This window comes from Leptonotus elevatus, chromosome 6 (genome assembly GCF_054856555.1).
Source record: "Leptonotus elevatus isolate MCC_2025b chromosome 6, RoL_Lele_1.0, whole genome shotgun sequence".
In the NCBI taxonomy this organism is placed as follows: domain Eukaryota; kingdom Metazoa; phylum Chordata; class Actinopteri; order Syngnathiformes; family Syngnathidae; genus Leptonotus; species Leptonotus elevatus.
This window is the reverse complement of record NC_141244.1, coordinates 24181809-24202256: the sequence shown is the minus strand read 5'-3', so window position 1 is coordinate 24202256 and position 20448 is coordinate 24181809. Positions and strand designations below refer to the sequence as shown.

The 20448-nt window shown below is 43.5% G+C and overlaps 1 protein-coding gene across 2 annotated transcripts; it reads right to left on the bottom strand.

Annotated features, from left to right (window-relative positions):
* Nucleotides 1-310: 310 nt before the first annotated feature.
* Nucleotides 311-15688, bottom strand: zyx (zyxin). 2 transcript variants are annotated; one of them, XM_086079588.1, is made up of 10 exons: nucleotides 15388-15688; nucleotides 7810-8053; nucleotides 6968-7224; nucleotides 6533-6628; nucleotides 5038-5559; nucleotides 4279-4420; nucleotides 4031-4200; nucleotides 3544-3722; nucleotides 3281-3401; nucleotides 311-1879 (listed from the first exon to the last, which is right to left on the bottom strand). In XM_086079588.1, exons 2-10 carry the CDS (start codon nucleotides 8036-8038, stop codon nucleotides 1778-1780), a joined length of 1818 nt encoding a protein of 605 aa, XP_085935714.1. In that variant the 5' UTR covers nucleotides 8039-8053; nucleotides 15388-15688; the 3' UTR covers nucleotides 311-1777. The 2 variants fall into 2 exon arrangements, with proteins under 2 accessions (XP_085935714.1, XP_085935715.1); XM_086079589.1 differs by lacking the exon at nucleotides 15388-15688 and adding an exon at nucleotides 14746-15242.
* Nucleotides 15689-20448: the final 4760 nt, after the last annotated feature.

Sequence of the window (20448 nt, the reverse complement as noted above, 5' to 3'; positions counted from 1 at the left end):
AAATCCCAGGCCAACCGTTGGCTTTTGATTATTGTTACACTGCAATAGACAGACACATGTAAACAAATTATAGAATGTAAACATTCCAAGACGCGCGCACACGTTGTCGTCATTATCAGTGCAACGCATGGCTGGCGGCGACTGATACGAGACGCGTGGGGTCCCGCTGACAACGTGGTGCGTGTTCGTCATTGAAGCGGGGGGGGGGGGGGGTGGGGGGGCACACGTTTTGTGCTTGTCACGCATCACAAGACACTGTAGTCATGCGAACGGACACCCAATGCAGTGAAATAAATCAAAAACATCCAAGAACATTTTATTCATTTATTTTTTCAAATGGGGGTAAATGTTTTTTTTTTGTTTGTTTTTTTAAAGACACATATACCTTCACACATATCAAACAGTTGTTTATATTAAAAAAAAGGTATACAAAAAAAGGACAAGGCGACATCACACCGGATAAATGCAGGCATCGTCATACGTATTTGAGCACGCAAAAGGCATTTTAAAGCTGTTGGTGCAGAAGACCGTAAAATAATACTTGAGGAATACCAGCACTTACAGTACACAGCGAGCATGCAATGCTGAGTCACTATTGTCATGTTTTCTTGCACTGGGTTCGGTGAGGAATGAATTTCCATGGTTGTAACCCGGCGTCCATTGTGACGGACCGCCCGGAATACAAGAGTGAAGGCACAACGCCAGGACAGGAGCAGTAATGTAAAGAAATACAGTACGATTAAAAAAATTATACAGAAAGGTGAATAATGGAAGATAATGGAAGTGTTTACTTAAACCTCAAGAGGAAATCAAGGTCGAAATACAGGGCTCAGAAATAAGTAAATGACCCAAAAGAAGAAGAAAAAAGTCCAAACACTTCCATTAGACAACTTCTAAATATTTGGTCACTATGCTCAACCATGTTCCCTAAAAGGTCTTGAATCTAATTCCTAATGATAGGACATCAGACTTAAAAAAAACAAAAAAAAGGTCCATGTATTATAATATTGGGTAAAGCAAAGAGGTTGTAATGCGATGCGGCAAAAATGACTTGTGTGCTTGAGCTTCAGAGTCAAAGTGACACTAAACATAATAAAAACGTAATCCAGCAATAATCACACGTCAGGTCCTGTTTGGAGGCATGCTGGTGACACTTTTAGCTACATGATGATGAGATCCCCGTCACGGGATCTGCGCTGGTAAAGCTTCGCTCTGCTCACCGCATGCGTCTAATACTCTGCTCTTAACGCGTTTGAATTAAGTCTTATCGAGGAGGCTGTTATTTTTTGCTGATGTCCTCCTCAGCCGGCAGCCGATCTAAAGTTGGCAACGAACAAACAGGAGGAGAGAGAGAGAATCTATCGTATGCGATCCTTTATAGGCCACGAGAGCAGCAGCTGGAGCGTTCCCAAAGCGACGGGAGTGCTCTCGTGATCCAAGTGGTCTGTGCAAGATACGCGGAGCTTTTTAAAATTTTTTTTTTTTTTTTAGCATAAACATACCACAACGAGAAAACGTAATCTACACGAAGAGATCTGTGGCGGTGCAGTACATTACCTCTGCACTCAAGTGGATTCGAACGAAGACGAGAGGACGCGGCACGGCATGCAAAAAACGCACCCTGGTTTCACGCGGGACACCGAATAAAGCCGTGTGTCGCGAAGGCCGAGCGCTGAATGGAACCTGTGCTTTTGGATTTGGTTCAGATTTAAGCGGAAAGGGGGGGAGGGGGGGGGGGGGGTTGGGTCAGCGGGATTTTAGAGATGCACCGCGCCGTCTAATTGGCTCGCTTGGCGTGGCACTTCATACACAAGATGCGACCATCCAGCGGGTAGCAGCCGTTCTCATCCGCTTCTATGGAGAGAGGGCGAGCGCAGTCCTGTGGGATACAACAGAATCCAAAAGTTCATTTCATTTTCCAAATAGGTGAAGATCGCTTTGTGATCATTTCATCTTTCTCGCAACTGTTACTAGACTGCCGGGATCTTGCCGCAAATCCATTGCCATGTGTGGTAAATCAGGCGCAAATTTGTTCCCAGCTGCCAAACTTTGCGGCCGTGTTTGAGCTGGTAAATCATTAGAGCAAGATCCTTAGTGAATGGGGTGGATGCCACGGACGTCCGACTTTTACACATCAGCGGCGTTTCCGGCCACTGCTGGCCGCGTTCCACCCGTCGTCAAAAACCCGGAAGTCAGAAGTCCCGCCCTCCTCCGTGGCATTTTGTCCATAGGAAGGATGTTAACATGGAGCAAGCTGCGGGTGCAGTTGTGGAGCAATATTTAGCACTGTTAGTGGACGCAGCGCATTCTTAGTGGATTTGGCCCTCAGAGACCTCTCACTTAACTCTTTAAATGCCAAGAAAGACTCATTTCATTAGAATCAAAACATTCAGTGCCAAGGACGAGTTATACCGCTTGATGTTTTTTTTTTCATTGGGAGGGGGTTGATGTGGTGCTAATACTGTTCCTCCTAAAGATACTTGAGTCATTTTCAGTAGTAAAGCGTTAATATTTGGTCCACAATGAATTGGACTGCATAATTTTTTTTGTACAATTAATACCTTAAACAAATGTTTTCACTAGCTGTCGACCGAAGATGACATCAACTATACTGAGGAAGTAGGCAACGACCAATCATGGCTCGCCTGTTTTCTGGGTTTGGTCAGCAAACTGAGCCATGACTGGTCGTTACCAACTTCCAAAGCACAGGTAATGTCATCTTCAGTTGACAGCAAAGTAGAATTTTTTTTTTTTTAAAGGTATTAATTGTACATGAAAAATAATGACGTTATCAAATTCATTCTGGACAAAATATAAACTTTTTTACTGCTGATAAGGACTCATTGAGTCAAGTATCCCTTTAAATTGCAAGTGATTGAGGAGAGGTAAGGAGCCAGAGGGCCGTCATGGCGGCCACAGTGGCAGTCAAGAGGCTTTTAGATGGACAATGTAAGCAAAAATATTGGCATCCAAGTCATTGTCCTGCTTGATCTGTTTGTTTGGACAAAAAGCTATTTTAATGCGGATATTGGCCAAAGTGGCAGAATTTCTTAAAACTTATGTTCGACTGGTGAGTATTAGAAAACAGACAAAGGTAGACTCTAAAGAAGAGTCTATTCTTTCATTTGGTATAGTCAATGTATAAATAATCACAGAACACAGTATTTTGTGGGTCTTGAGGTATGAGGCAAAATGCTTTCTCATTGAACGAGTTAAACACCGAAGAGACATCTGGGACGACACGGCAAATTTCACTACGCAATTAAGAATCCCATCTTACTTCGCAGCGGTAGCACTTGAGATGGAAGTTCTTGTCAAGAGCCACGACTCGGACTGTCTCCTCGCTGCCTGGCGCTGGAATAATGGGCTCATTGCAGCTGACACACAGTGGGGAGAAGCGCCTGGAATCCAAAAATAGCAAGTGACATTTCTCCACATGCCGATTGGTCCAAATGAGAGTCGACTCCACTATTGTTTTGCGCAGCTGCTCATTTCACTGTCATATATCGCACTGATGTAAATGCGAATCGCGGGAATTTGCACCTGTGGTAATCCTGGACACAGTAAGGGGTATTGTTGTCGTCGGTGATGAAGGGCGCCCCCTCCAGTATGCAGGAGCAGGTGCTGCAGCGGAAACAGTGCGAATGGAAACACTGACCAACCGCCTTCAGCACGCGGTCCGTGATCCTCTCCCCGCACCGGGAGCACACCGCCAGGGAATTCTGAGAAGGGAGCAAAAGGGAGCATGGAGAAAACGCAGCAAGTTTGTTTAAACGGGAATGGCGCACAATTTTTTGCATTATGTTCACTGCACGCATGCGCACACAAAAATCAACTGATTTTTGTCTTCGTTGTCAAATTTAAGTTACTGTTGAAGTCATTCATATTTTTTTTATTTAAATGTAATCGACTAGTCTGACAAAATATCAGATTTGGCCACAGCCGGAAAAAAAATAAATAAATCTCACGCTGTCTCACTATATTTGGCACATATGTACAAAGTTCCAATCGTCCGACATGGTCTTCTCACCATGTAGCATTCCTCGCACTCAGGAGCACCGTCCCTGTCGTAGAACTGCATGCCCTGCAGGGGGCGACGGCACGTAACGCAACAGAAGCAGTTGGTGTGGAAAAGTTTCTCCATGGCTCGCACTGCCGGCTGAGTGCGGGACAGCGCCTCGCCGCACTTGCCGCAAACGTCTGAAATGAAATGACAATAAGAGACTTACTCGGATTCATCGAGACAAGACAAAATAGCAAAAGAATGTGAGCGCGGACCACCGGTCAGAGGGGCGGGGCCGACGGGCGGGTGCGCGTCCATGTTTTTAATGAAGTCCTTGGTCATTCTCTCAAGTTCCTCCACTTCCCTCATGTTGAGCGGAACGCCTCCTGAGGTTAACACTGGACCAGAGGGCGATGGCTGTCCAAATGTAAGCAAATCAATTGTAAATATTAGCCACAATGAACACGTCAGTCAGAACAAGACATGTTCATAAATGGACCGGAGGAGTGAATGCGGGTGGGCCTATATTTACAGTAGGGCAGCAAAAAAACAAACAAAAGACTTGGGAGCAAATCTTTTACTCAACTTTAAATTGAACAGAGATTTTGTCAGGTAAGTATGCAAGATATGTTCTTGAATGTAACTTTATGTTGAATTGTCTCAATAAAAGGGTGGGGGGGGGGGGTTACAAAGCAAAATGGCAGCCCCCTGTGATGGATAAAAACGCGTGGACTTTCTCGCTTAGTTCATATTCCACAAACGCAATATTAATCAGAATGCCATTTAGACGAGTGGGGGCTTCTTAAAAACACATTATTAAGAACATTTTTGACTTGATTTCCCTTATAAAAGCTAACATTAGCCCCCAAAAAAACCACCCACCCACCACATCTGGCTGAAATGGGCGAAATCACAAATGCACCTTATACTAATTTTGTCTCTTTGCCTTTCCTACAATTGTTGTTGTCACACACACCCCCCCCCCCCCACCCCACACACACACACACACACACACACACGTGCACTGAACATACCGTGGCTGCAGTGGGAGATTTCATTGGCTGATTGAAGGAGGAAGGTGGAGGAGATGCCACGGTCTTAGTTTGGAGAGGAGGCACGGCAGCAGGCGGGTTTTGGTTCTGACTGACAAACTGAGGACTCTTCACATGATTAGCGGCCATATTGTTTGGCGGAGCAGCAGGTGCAGGCGCGGAGGCGGGAACTGGGGGGAAAGTGCTGGTGCCCGAAGCGGGGGGTGTTTTCTGCGGCCCACCGCCTGAATAGGGAGACTGGTTCAGGTTCTGGTTGAGTTTTTTCGCCAGTGACGAAGACGAAGTGGTGATTTTTGCTCCAAATGGGGACTTGGCCGCGGGTGGCGGTGGCGAGTTGTGGTTGGACTGTCGGTTCGTCCGCGCTTTCAGTTCCTCCGCCCAGGGTGCAGGAGGGGGGCGATCTCCCATCTCGGGAGGGGGGAGGAAAGAGAGGGCTGGCTTGGGGGCTGTTGGTGGGGGCCCGGCTGGTTTGGGTGACGGCGCAGTAGCATATTGGTTTGGCAACTGCGGAAACAAAGCATTCACATAAGACATTTCATTTCATTAATTAAAAAAAAAAAAAAACTATTTCAAGTGCCTGTAAAGTGAAAGACACGACTCACACAGACAAGTTTGTTTTTAAACAATCTTTCCAAATCTGAATAACTGGAAAAATCACCAAGAATATAAAAATATTTCCCCTCACTCTTCCGCCTTCTCTCCATGACATGCAGGCACTCGCAAATAACGAGGCGCTCTAGAGCAACCACTCTCTTATTATTGGAAGGGAAGATTCATTTTTAGGTTATAGACAACAGCTAACTTGTGAAATGCATGCCGAAAATACTTATTTTCATTCATCTCAGTTTACATATCTCTTCAAACATTATTTAGAAACAAATCACAGAATTCAGTAAAAAAAAAAAAAATAATAAAAAAGGCACCAGGGGAAGGTCATACAAGGCGCCGCAACGCATCAACAGTTTTGAATGAGGCGCTTTGATAGAGCAAACAGTGCACGTCATGTTTGGAGCTTATCAACAAGGCTTCAGCTTTCTGACATTTATTTTGTAGATTTGGAGTAAACATTAGTCTGCCATGCTTGTGCATCTCCCGCTTGGACTAAACACACTCCATTTATGGACCTCTCTCTGAGTCTCTGGCAGCACATTCTGGCTCCATCACACTCTCACGCTCCACTCTCTGCAAGAGTCTCCTCTTCTTTTTTTCCTTGTGTGCTGTTTTTGCCAACCCGATGTGCTGCGTGTGCAGTTCACTTATCATCGAGCTTTCCACCTGAACTGAGACTCATAAAAACCGGACCTGGCGTAGCTCCAAATTATTTCCACTGACCGACCAGCCTTTGTTTTGCTTCCTTCCTCGGTCCGAATCCTTTTCTAGTCTCATCGTCATTATCATCCGGTGGGGGTCAACCCCGAACTGTGTTTCACAGCCTGTGCTTAAATCAGGTTTATAACGTCACCTTTTGCTTTTGTACCTTTGGGCTGAAGGGCGAACGTGTTTCCATTTCTGAAAGCATGTCTGTAAGAGAGTTGATCTGCTTATCGAGACTCGTTTGCTTGGTCATGGCCCTCTGTTAGAGAAGGATTTATAGAAGGGAAACGGAGAACATGAATACACACAAAAAGGACTACATACATATAAAGACTGACAGAAAAAAATGATTTAAATAAGACTCCAAGTGATTAAGACTGTACCAAAAAATTATTCTGTATCTCTCATTAGTCATCTAAAGCAGTAGACAGAAACAGTAGTAATTATTTCAGTCTGACTTTCGAGCCTTGAATTAAATATACAGTATAGTCTATATTAATATATATTATTGTTTTTTTAATGATCATTTTATGGCCTCAGACTCAGTGTGTGTCCTTAATAAAGTTGTGATATGACGAGGAGTCCCACCCTGGCTTACCTGAGGGAGCCCAACAGCGCTAGGAAACCCGGTCGCGGCAGGTGGAGGTGGCGGGGGAGGAGGAGGGGGAGTTGGGAAGCTTGCCAACCGGGCACTCTCGTCAGGGGCGGCCGGTGGGGGAAGGTCATCTGCAACAGGGGGCGGAGCCGGGAAGGCCGGCGGGGGGGCGTCCGTGGCAAGAGGTGTGATCTGGCATTCGGGGGGAGGGGCCGGCAACTCGTCATCCATTGGAGGGGAAGGAGGAGGGGGTGGGAAATCTGGGGACAAATGGGGGGGGGGGGGGGGTTGAAATTAAATCACATATTACAACGGCCAAGGTCATAGACGCAATCATGTGACATCATCGTGCCAACGCCCATTGAGAGGCAGAAAAACGTGGCGGGATTTTAGCGGTTGCAGTTGAAGGCTGATTATGTCATAAGGCTATCCTGAGGTAAAGGCTATTTTCAAATGCAGCCCTCAAAAGTGGCTACTATCCTTCGTAGGCATCCACAACCCAAGATTAGAGGAAAAGGAAAAAAAATCTCCATAAGGTTCAAAAACATTAAGCACATTTCAGTTTTGGTCTGTTGTCAAATTGAACTCTCAGAAAAAACCTGAGGGAAGGTGGCTAATTACACCATCACCTAATTTTGTTGTGTAAACAATGAAGTCAACTCTCACAATCTGCTGCTAATCAATTCTTTCAGTCTTTAAGAGTCCTAAATGTTACAACCACTAAGTGCACGCAGTCAAGCACGTTCCTGCTCTTGGGTTCCAATCGCCAGTATCTGTCCTGATTGGCTCAACCCAAAAAAATCACATAAATGTGATCCTAATACTCCCATAAAAATTTCAAATACCATCACACAGCGAGGGGGGCGGCGGGGGCAGATCTCCGACACGTCCGATCACGCCTGTGCCCACAGGCATCGGCGTCGGCGAGGGCGCGGAGGGCGGCGTCAAGCTTTTGGGCCGCGGCGGGGCGACCGAGGCGAATTTCTTTGGCTGGTTGTAGAAGGACGGCGTGGTGACTTTGAAGTTGAGGGACGACGTCACCATCACCGGTTTGCTGCTGCCTGAGCTGTCCATCTTCCGAACACTGACCTGAGGATGATCACACACACATTTAGACGTGAAACACAAAACAATAAATTTCATGATTTAATTCAGTCAGCTAGCTTAAGGCTGACAAAACAAGACAAAATGTCAAACACGGGCTAACGAAACTAACCTCATAGTCATCAGGCACATATTCCGTATGCATTGCGAAAACTAATTCAGCTCACGAGTTCACTTACAGTAGTTGAGAAACTCCTTTTGGTAGGGGTCTTCAAGACTGTGTTATACTGCCCCCCGGTGGCCAATTTAGACATAACAGATACGACTTGCAATGAATGAATGAATCTCAAGGTACCACAATATATCTTTTGTGTTCTTTTTTTTATTATTATTATTATTAATTTTTTTTTAAGAGCTCAGTATTGTTCATTCGGAAATGTCATCATCATTGCTCTTTTTTTTATTATTATTATTTTTTTTAATATATATATATATATATATATTTTTTTTTTTTTTTTTTGTGTGTGTGTGTGTGTGGGTGAGTATGTGTATGTGCGTGCGTGCATCTTTTGTGTTCTTAACGAGGTCAAGTCAGTTTTTTTCCTGCATGAATATTTTTGGATGAACATACTTAAGTTGAGTCTAATATTATGACCTGCAGTGAATTAGATCAGGTTTTAATCAAATATCCATAAAAGAAACATGCAACAACTCCAAAAATAATTGTGTTCCAGATTCAGTGAATACAAGAGAGTGTCGGCAAAATGGACGTCGGTGTAATGACAGAAAATGAATTGAGTCCATTAGCACTGGGCCGTGCGCACAAGAGCAGATGCGACAGACTGCAGGCAACGGCTTACAATATTTATCACGTAGTTGTTTATGGCGGCCATGATCAATCACAGTCCCGGGTGGGTCACGGATCTATAGCTAACATTACCGTGCCAGGTGCGTCAAGAAAAAGTGGGTCGGCTCAAGTATTCGCCTCACATGTGCTTGGTGTTAAACTTACAAGAGATTCCACACAAAGTCTGAGTATATTTCCCTGAAGACCACCGGTCCCAAACATGACCTTTAGTTAAAAGGACCGTTGTTCCACCGCACACGCAAATAAAGTTATTTCTACACACAAACACACCAGACCGGTCAGGCCTCTTAAACAACGCTCCGTTGTTAACTGATGATGAGTTGGCACATTCTTCTGTTATTTTTGCTGCACTACGATGACCTTAACCTGAAGAATACCAGAAAGAACTTTGGTAAGCTCATTTGCATTTTTTTTTGTCAAGGCGCACAAGCTACACTTCAAGTTCTGACAAGACGAAAAAAAACAAAAAAAAACAAGAGAGCTATGCAAGTATTGCATAACGAGTTTCCCTGACGTGAAAGCCAAACCACGTCGCATTAAGACTTAGGTGGAATCATATCATATCAACCTATCATCCATATCGAATGTGCCATTGCGACACAAAGGCGTGTTTCCAGATAGAGCGGCGATAGAAAGTCTACGGTTTGTGTGTTGGGTATGTCAAAAAGTGTAAACTGATACCGTGTCCAGCGTTCACAACGGCATATTTCTGCTTTTGCTGTCATTTTTATAGGTACGTGCAAGAATGGGTCATCGTCTCGACAATGTTGTTCTGTTTAGACCGGACAGGGTCTGTTTTGAACAAAACAGAGGGGAAAAAAACCTTTTTTTCCACTCATTGACTCATGACAATGGCTCTTTGGTGAATTAAAAAAAAAAAATGGTGTCAACGAGGAAGCAGAAGTGAAAGTGAAAAAGCCCAGGATTACTGTTAACACCCATTTATGAATGTGCCATCTTCCAATTATTCTGGACTGAAGTTGATGTTTTTACTGTTGAATAATTCAAAAAGAGCAATTCAGTTAAAAGAAATGGTCTTGTCACGTTTTGTTTTCCGTCTGGATAGTATTGCTCGCGTTACAAATATTTAAGCTACTTTCTTAAAGTATGATCCCATTGTGTTTGTTTGAAATGTGTTTCCTGTATGACATCATGGAAATAAAGTACTAAGTAAAAAAATAAAAATCTGAATATACGGAGGCCACGAGCAAGGGCGAGCATTTCTGATCACATTGAAAATACAATATTGTTGGAACATGGCCATGTTGCAGTTTTATTCCCAATTTTCTTGCTTGTCCTTTTGTAAACGGACCCTCGTGTATGTACTAGCCTGTACAGATTGACCTGTTGCGGTAAGTGTAAAATTATTACGTTACCCTAAAAAAAACCCGCTTGCAGCCCATGTTTAGCGCAATAACAGCTGGCTCTTAAAGAAATGGACCTACTGTTAACGCAGCGTGACACAAATGGGTACGAAATGTGTATTTGCGATACTTTGCTTCCAAGGGACCAGCGCCATTGGTGCTCGCAATAATTCATGTCAATTAACAGCGCTAACGGGTTGCACGTGTTCCTCGGTACAGTCTGACGGAGATTAGTACAACCTCGACCCCAACGCAGCTAATCCGTCTTGAAACTTGATCCTCGAGACGTGAGCGAGACCCTTTTGCGGTGGGGAGAAAGGTTGCATTACAGCACAATGACATCACCTTCTGTGCTGTTTTGTCCCCCCCCCCAACCCCCGCCAAGCAACGGCCCTCCATCTGTGCTGATTTAAGCTTTGCAATACCCAAATGAGGAACTTTTTGGCAATGGCTGATCTCATCCAGATTATTTGTATGTTCCTCACCCTTGCAGTTCCCCTTTTACTTGAACTGAAAAGACGTCACTTGTGGCGTGATGCTATCGTTTCCCCTCTCCAGCTCCAACGTCTTACCGCGGAACTGTAGCCCAAATTGTATGCTATTAGCTATTCTGACTAACATACCTTTGACATGACTGAATTGCTTGATGGTACTGTACATTGGAAGAGAGAAAATACTGACCATGTACGATCTAAAAAGGGCAACAGGGCGACGCTCAACTGCAAAAGCAAGATAATTATTATAACTTTGACACTTTAATCAACAATAGTTAGCAATTTGAGACATACTCTAGATTAGAGATAGACCGATATGTTTTTTTTCAGGGCCGATATTGATTATTAGTAGTCAAGGATGCCGTTAACCGATATTTGGAGCCGATATTCATTTTCACTAAAAGGGAAAATATTGGCATCAAAATTTGAAAAAAAAAAATAGAAATTCCAGCTCTAAAATGTTTTACATTTTGAAGCATATGTTTATTACGGAACTTTTTAGGGTTCATAGAATATTGGAGTTAAAAAAAAATTGTAGTCAATAGACATCTTTGTTTAAAAAAAATCTAACAAAAAGTTCAGGAATCTCCCTGGGGCAGTAGCATGCCTTCAAAAGTCAAATAAAAACTGAAGTAAATAGCTCCCTATTGTTTTGTACAGAAAATAAAGTTTTCCAAAATATCTCGAGTAGTAAAATTGTACTTATCTTGGTTTTAATTTTCAAACAAAAAGAGAAGGTGGTGAGAGTTCCCAGAGTCAGCAGCATCTCAGAAAATGTAAATACCCGGTAATTCGTTCCCTTAAGTGAACACTAAGTTTTTTTTTAATGGATCTATTAATCGGTCGAATGATTCTTCAAAATGACTGATGCCGATATTCGTCAAAATGCTGAATATCGGCCCAGCCGATAATCGGTTTAGACTATCTGTTAGTTGTCAATGGGGAAGGTTTCATACGAACACCCAGTTAGTCTCAAATGTTCCCACTGTGCGACAAAAGGTTATCTCGTCTTGTTTTCGGCGCTACGGCCTAAGAGATGAGGTAGACGAGTTGCCCACGATCTTAAAGAAAAAGTGGTTAAAAAACGGCTAGTAATTAAGAACAGGATGCTCTAAAAGTCACAATACTGTGCATTTTTTTTCAAATTATTTTTTAATATATCATCCCGACGTGAGGCCATCAGCATTTGACAGTTTAGACGGCAAATTCACACTTGGCAAGAGGTTCTTCTATATCGACTTCATATTGTTAAGTTTTGTGAAGTTTTTGAACAACCTGAAGAAAAATAGTCAATGTTTAGTTCTCTATCATTCGGCTTAATATGTGCCATTTATAGAATAGCTACGGGTAAAGTTGATCATTCGAAAGCATCCGCCAAATCGAGCTTTTGACGCAGTTACAGTGCAGCCCTCAAAAACAGACTTTCCCCGGCTTTGCGTGAATGCCTGCTATAGGAGTTCGCCTTTTTCTTTAGTGGTGGTAGTAGCAGGCCTTTTTGCTGTGTGCTTTGTCAAGAAGTGGCACTGAGCTGCGGTCGTGAGCAGAAAAACTTCTTGCCAGGTGGCAATTGTGCAACGCTGCTCCAATGTCAATTGGCAAGCCAAGGGCACGGGAACGATATGCTCACAACCAGACCAGAGATCAGTGTGTGCTCAGTTGAGGTCTGGTATTCAGCCTCTGGAAACAGGACGTCTCCACTACATCCCAGAGGAGGAGCAGACATGTTTGTGTCACATAAATACTGATTTTTTTTTAGTTTTGTTTTATTGTTCTTTGTATCATGATTTGAGGAGGCAGTTATTCTGTAAACTGCCAGATGTGTTTGTATACTTGTTCAGAGGAAGAAAAAGACTCAAGTATCTGTTCAAGTAGAAGCCATTCTATTTGGCTTAATTTCTGTTACATGCTTGGATAAATGGATGCCGCCTACTGTTTATCTTTGTGTTTTAATGGTGCATGACACTAAATGAGAAAACAAGCTACAAAAACTGCAAAGCCTAAACTATCAAATGCTGATGGCCTCACGTCTCTCCAAATCCTCAGTAAAACATAATATGGCTGCTTGATAGCTTTTTATGCATATTCAACATTTCTCATCTAAGTGGCTACAACGATTGTAAAACTGTGCGAAAGTACGTTTAGGATATAAATCTATTGTTCTGATGTGAATAGCACAAGCTCATTTGTGGGAAAGTGTGTCTAGGTCACTAATGCAGTGACAAACAAGCCTTTGGAGAAGCAATCTTACAGGTCACTAGGCATGCATTGAGCACCCGTGCTGTGCTCCGCCTCTGATCACACTGAGATGAATAATTAAACCAATGTGCATCCAAACGGCCTCGTACCAATCGGAGCAAAGCCACGTTCCGACTCTCTTGAATATACAAAACAGAAAAGTACACGCCGCGATCGAAGGCTGCAAATAGTTTGTGTGTCTCAACTTGTCAAGGCTGCAATTAAAAGGAGAATTCCCCAGAACAGCGACCATGTGTTCAGCCATTCACAAATCTTCTCCACATCTTCACATAGTCACGATTCACACAACATCGACGTCAGGCAGAAGCCCTGCAAATGACCTCAAACTAAACCACAACTGGTTTCTCGCTTTAGTTTGTTTCTTAGCAACGACGCCTTGGCTATGGGGCTTCGATCCTCCATCTGAAAACAATAGCATACATGGTATGGAGTGAGGATGTCAGACAGACAGCCACATAATGCTAAATGTCAGTTGCAATTATATTTCAACATTTTCCTCGAGATCAAGGTGACTGGATGTACAGTACATCCTCACATATTTGTGAATCTCCATCCCTACCTACTTGTAAATGTTACTGTATCACTGCATGCATTTGCTGAAAAATACACATATTCAAATATGTAGGTGCTCTTTCTGCAACACCTTAAAATGCAACCCAAACAAACTCCTTGCGCCTCGTAAGGCGAGTAGACTTAAGAAGGAGTAATTGTGTTGGCTACTGGCAGCCAAACCGCGAACAGCAATGTCAGGGGAAGAGTCCAGGAAACATCTGATCGGCTGGCGAGACACCGTGTGGCGTTGAGAGAAAGCAGGGTGTGCTAAACTTCGAAAGATGATGCAGCGAAAGGTCCGGAGCACTATTGGCATAATTGTTCAACAAGATGCCCAATGCGCAATAACTAAAGCTAAATAGTTGTTGCGAGTTTAAGTTTTAAAAAAAAAAATGTAATAAATGGCTAATAGCAAAGTATCATTTTGTACTTTTACATGTTGCGAAGCAGTGGCATACACGGCATGTGCTATTGCAGTACTTTTTTTTCTTTTTTAACTTGTAGTCATTTGTAATCAGTAGGCCATTCATTTTTAAGGGTCATGTTAACATGCAGCAAAGACTAAATGTACACCAATTTCTATTTTATGTAGTCAGTACATTCTGGTGGCATCCCAGTGCTTAACAGAAAGAGTACAAAACCCGTCACTATGTGCATTTTATAGCTAATAGCTGAGGTCAGGTTCCACAAAAAAATACAAATGTAAATTCAAAGAATTGGACTCGTCCAATCAGAATGTTCTGACGTCATCTCCTATATTGTTTTTCTTCCAAGGGGACACGTTTGCAAGATAGAGGGCTAGCTTTGATGTACAAATGAAGCTTTGTAGCTCACAGCCCATCTTCTCCCCCCCCTCATTAACATCCATGTCCATAGCTGACTGGTGAATACAAATAAGAACACCTGGGCAACCACCGATGACATAAATTAATATAGCAGGCTATGCCATCTAGCACATTCAAGCGTATAGAATGTAAAGCTACAGATGGCTAACATTGTAGCGTGGCAAGCAGGAACACTAGCTAGCTAGGTCAGGTGCATTAAAAACGACCAAACCCTAAAAGCTACATTCACCGAAGCACAAAAGGTTCCGTTTAAGAGCTTGACAAATGTTAATTCGTTGGTATTCTAAGCGGGCTGCGGTGTAGTCAAAGCAAGGGAAAACGCTCGCCTGACAGCTCAGTCACAGCGGCCGCCACTCACCTGCCAGCGCCGCCGGCTTCCACGCAATCTCAGCCGGGCTGTCACTCAAAAGTCTAGGCAACGGCGGTAAACGTTAGCTTAGCCGAGTGGACCACCAGCACGCCCACTAACAGCCGAGCCGCAGGCAAGCTAGTCTTGGACCAAAGGGTGGCGAAAGGGACTCCGGTGAAACAATTCCTCAAAATGTTTGAATTAAACAAAAAGCTTGAAAGCACCGCAGCTAGCGCGCTAAGCTAACCGAGTCAACTTTTTGGGGGGTTTTCTTGCTAGGTTGGTGCTTCCGCATAGCCGCCCTTTTATCGTCGATGTCCCATCAGCTGGGAGTGAACTGATCTTGCGATTCTGTCGAGCTTTCGAAATGGCACAAGAACCAAGAGGCACACTCGAGTTTAAAACACGTATAGAATACCATGTGTGTTTTGTCACTTAAAAAAAAGGTTAACAACACCCGCAGTTGCGCTATCACATGACAGTATTGTGTGCCACATGTAGTAGACAGCTGCAGAATCCGAAACTGACACAAGACTTGTCCTTATTTGGTAACTTGTGTCAGCGTGTCCTAAAACACCCAAAAAAGAAAGAAAGAAAAAAAAAAGCACACACCACTTCCTTTTCGGCTTACTTAATTATAAAGGCACTCACCGTGGTAATGCAATTGAAGTGGTTCTTCCCCCCTTTTATTTTTTTATTTTTTTTACTTCCAACTCTTTTCTTGTTGCTTGGGTTCCTCTTGTTCCAGTTGCCAGTAATGGTAACTTCTGCCTTTCTGTGTCTCTCCCCTCTTCCTCAGGCTTCCTCTTTCCAGCTGCTAGACCCTCCCCCCTGTGCTTTTTTCAGACTGGATAAGGAATGACAGCATCCTTTCAAACAAGTTCTTTCTCGTTTGACTTTGGCTCAGGACCCGCGTAGTACAATGTAAACAGCACCTCACTCACTCACTCTCCCCCCTTCTTTTTCTGGATGTGTATGAACTGTCCAGTCAGACCCCTCCTCCTTCTCCTTCTCCTAACTCCCCCCCCCCCCCCCCCCCGCTCCCCTTTCTCTCTGGATTCTTGCAGCATTCTTCATTCAATGACATCAACCTCTCTCCTCGCCTCTCCTTGTAAGGTCAGGAGCGGGGGAATGATCAGGGCAAGAGAGGGAGGGAGGGAGGGAGGGCGAGATAATGGGTCGAAAAAAAAAGCATTATTAGGTACAGATACTAATATTCGCAATATCGTTTGGAACACAGAGAGCTATAACAACTAAGGGACTGCGTTCAAACACCCAATGATAATTGTATTTTTCCCCAAAGGAAATATTGTAAGCGTAATTAAAAGGATAAACATCATCAGGACATATACGTCATTTCAAACTGTTGTTGCTCTTAAGTGCCAAGATTTTCCATATCAAATTGCTCAATTGACTTTGCAATCGCACTAATAAAACAACAATCATCCGGGTTAAGATAAGCTGCAATGGTTGAATGGATTATACAGGATTTAAAAAATAAAAAATAACAATTTTGATGTTTTTTTTTCTTGTCCGAAAAAAACCGTCAAAAAATGGACATATACAATTACGCTATTTTATGTATACCCATTTGGATCAAACTGTACACATTTTTATTTAATTTTAACTGTTATACAATTTGACTAAATATAACAAACGCACGAAATTCAAATACTCACTTTATGGCAATGGATGTATAAAAAAAATAAATGCTCTGAGTCACCATCTGAATCATTTGCATTTCCGCTTCTCATCATCATCGATACATGATTTGCAAGATCAAGTTTAAACCTCAAATACCCCCCCCAGCCCCCACCCAGTTTTTGTTGAGCTCTCAATTTAACGACTTTTCAAGGTTTCTTCAGTGGTGGTTGGTTCGGTAAGTGCACTTGTTTATAGAGAGTAAAGACATTTTATGACCCCGTTTCCTCCTGACGTCGTGATAATGAGTATATATGTCAGTGCCCTCGCTGCGACGTGATCCCGGATGGCAATGAAAACTCCCGTCTTGCATAACAACCATAAAGCACACACAGTTGGTGACTCACGAAGCCAGCACTTGTGAGATTGATCAGATTTATTAACCATTTTTCATAGGGGGAAAAAAAATCTAATGCTTTTGGGTTGAAACTTGAGTTTTGGAATTTGTGAAGTCATGAGGTTGACATGATTTGGTTGTATAAGGAACGCGGTTTATTTTTCATGAGAAGTTTTAAGGCAGGAGTGTCAGAGTCATTTTTGTAGTTATGGTTTCTCTCAGAGGGCCGTTGTGACTTGTGAAGCTTTATAAATGGATTATAAATTCATGAATGGATGTAAACGTCAAGGATAATAGTTAAATCAATTTACCGTAAAGAGAGAGTTGGTAACAAAAAAGTACTGCAATAATCTGAAGATTTGTATTTATTTTACGTATGACAATTTGACATTTTGGTAGATTTGAGTGAGGATCATGGAAGTTGATGTACAAGATTTGCTTTTGCGGTGAGCCAGATCTAGTCTTGATTTGATTGTCTCCAATTAAAAAAAAAACAACAGCCGTAATTTAAATATTATTCAATACGAAATCAAAGAATAATATAAAAAATATGAGAAAAAAACTACATCTGTAGGAAACTTAAGATTTGAATGAATTAGATGGAAAAACAACACAATCGTGTTCCCATGACCTTAATTTGAACGACTGACCTCATTTCCAACTGCCACCAAACCCAACAGAACCTGACCAGAACCCCTCCTGGTTTCTACCGCATGCAAATGTTAAGCCGGACTCACGACTGTGAATTCAAGGGAGTGGTCATCATTGGAATTTGATTCCCCCCCCCTTATTGTCCCTCAAGAAATGTTTCCAGTCGCTTTCCACTTCCACTGAGGCTGAAAAAATGTGTCAAACTGCCACCTCGAAGTTTCCTTTAAGGAAAGACTTTCCGTTCCAGGAATTTTTACTTTCCTTTTTGTAAAGAAACTGACGCACCAATCTTCTCCCCCCCCCCCCCCCAGCCATCTGCAAGCATCCTCACGGTGGCTCAAGTTCTGCAAGTTTGGATCAGGCAGCTGCTGTGAGGTTCAGTCAGTCTGGAGGTAAGAGGGAGGGGGTAAAAAGACACGGGAGGCCGCTACAATCAGAGCCAGACAGCCTGGAATGCCGCCAAACCTTGGAATGAACACCCCACCTCTCAACCCCCCCCCCCCCCCATCCCATATCCAACATTTGTCAGCCTGTCCTCCACCCGCTGCACTCGTACTTCCATTTCCATCGTTCTTTCCGCCCCTCCCTCCCTCTTCACTCTCCACCTCCCGGCGATTATCGCTACCTGCTCCTTTTATCTCGCCACCCCAATCCCATCCTCTTATTTTACCGACAGGAAGCCGCGGTCAAATATTTCAAATCCTCACACCCGACTTTCCTGTTTCCGCTAAACCATCAGGCCCCCTTTCGCTACAATATCATTCAGAAAATCTGCTCGTTTCGTCATCAAACAGCAAATTCCGGCCGTACTCCAGACAGGATGAGGACCTGCCTACCTGAGAACATGGAAACATTTCTCTGCTGCCAAACTGGCTCCCATTCAAAGACCCCCCGCGCTGCACCCCCCCCCCCCCTCCCAAAAAAAAAAAAAAACTGCACTCCCCACTTCCACCAGCTGGTGTCAGAATGGATGCGTAGCAGTGCGCCGCACGTAGCCAGACAAAAATGCCTGGAGGGAGTCGGTCTCCCCAGATTCTGTCTCTCTTGACAGCAAGTACGTCTACATCAGTTGGAAATGAGATAAAAGACGAGAGGAAGTGAACCCAATGAGGTACTGACACGGCCGATAAAGACCGTGATGTACGGCAATGAGGATAATGGACAGCAAAACAGGCCCTCGCAGTTGATAAACAGCGCAGTGGTGGTCTAGACGAGGACGTTTGGGCCGGGGGGAGGGAAGGGAAGGGTGCGTAATTTGCACTCGAGGAGGTTGGAGAACTGTAAATAATAGAGGCCGGTCGGGAACTCCGCGTACGCAGCATTCGGCCTTGTGGAAGAGCCGGAGTGTGCGGGAAATAAACACCTTGTGAAAGCAGATCGCAAAAAGCACACAGATAACTTCAACAAAAAGCCTGTCGCACGGAGAGACAGAAAAATGACAGCATTAGACCCGTAATATGACACTTATTGTGCCCGTGCCGTTCTCCAAAACTGGAGAAAGTGGATACGGTCACATATTGTATTTGTGTTCTTCCACATGTTCCACAATCAAAGTAGCTTCATTATTCACGTCCTCGCTATTTCACATATTTTTTTATTTTATTTTCAAATCCCACACATTTCGAGCATATGTGCACTTCAGTGTTAACTAAAAAAGAAAAGAAAAAAATAACATGTTTTTTTTTTTTTTGCCTTACTAGAATTAAGTGTAATTGCACATCCACTACAGAAGATGGCAGTGGCGCAAGGAATATTAGCTCCTCTGCAGACAATTTGATAGACAAATGACACGATTTATAGTCGCAAAAGAAAGTTGGGGCTGGGGGTGCGGAATATATTATATTTATAAAAGTATTGCATTAGCCAATCTATGGTGTTTTGCATTATAGCTACGTTAGCATTGAGCTCGCTCGCGAGAACTGAATTTAAATGTGTTTCAAGTGTGTTGTAGGATCTTAAAAAAAAAAAAGGTCTCTCTATATTGCGGATGGGCCAGTAAATAGTTTTCAACACGACGGGCAGGAGAAATCAGGGGCAGGTGTTGAATTTAACACTCCGGTCTCGTCACTGCGCAATTCCCTCACGCTTCGACGCGTGTCCCATTGACGTCTGTGGCTCCTTTAACACTACCTATAAAATCGATTATTATCACCTTTTTTTTTTTCCCACGTCACATGTATGATAATTGAATTTCCACCTTTCGAGGTAGTATGAGTCCGGGCACCACTTTGTGTGTCAGGTCATTCCACAGGGGCAGGAAGTTAAACACCTGGCCCCCCCCTGTTGTGTCCAAAGCAATTGTGGCTGTCTGTATAAAAGGCCAGGGCGAATAGAAGTCATATCGACTGTTTCTACGATTCTACCTCCAAAGGTGGAAAATGCCTCATCTCCATCATTCAATGGCAGTGCAGCGACACGGAAGAAGCGCAGTGTAGAAAGGGCGAATCGTGTTTCCCAGTACGTAAATTAAAAATTTTTTCATGACCAAATAAATAACCCCCCCCCCCCCCACTTGCCTTCATCTACTTCATACGCCCTTTCTCTAAAAAAAAAAAACCATCCAGCATTCCCCACTAATCCGCCTCTCTTCTCCACTTGCCTCTTCTCAAGCTCTAAAGCTTCATCTTCCACTTGTGATTTCTCTCTCCAGAAGTACAGCCCAATTTAGGGACCCCCCCCCACCCCACCCCACCCCACCCCCTTTGCCGCCTTGAGGCCACGCACACACGCACACACTTAACTAACTTTGTGGCTCCTCTTGGGGCAAATGCGTAACACGTGACTCTAATTAACACGTCCTGTAGCTGTTTTGAGTCGCGCGAGAAGCAGACGAAAAATAAATGTGACATTTACAACGCCGCGACGAGGGGATTGTGTTTAAAGCGGCTACTTTCTTCAAGAGAAAGCCAACCTTTAGAATGACCCAGATAACACACATTTACATGTGCCAGAACCAACTTGTATTAAAGGGAGTTCATCCAGAAGCAGATGTACATGAAATCAAACAGGAGCGTCTGTCATTT

Excerpts from the sequence above, each read along its gene's own strand:
- zyx (XM_086079588.1), bottom strand. The coding sequence starts at position 8,038 with ATGGACAGCTCAGGCAGCAGCAAACCGGTGATGGTGACGTCGTCCCTC. Across the intron at positions 7,225-7,809 it reads GCCCCCCTCGCTGTGTGATG|ATTTCCCACCCCCTCCTCCT; the intron begins GTATTTGAAATT and ends ATTTGTCCCCAG. Across the intron at positions 3,402-3,543 it reads TGTGTCCAGGATTACCACAG|GCGCTTCTCCCCACTGTGTG; the intron begins GTGCAAATTCCC and ends TTTGGATTCCAG.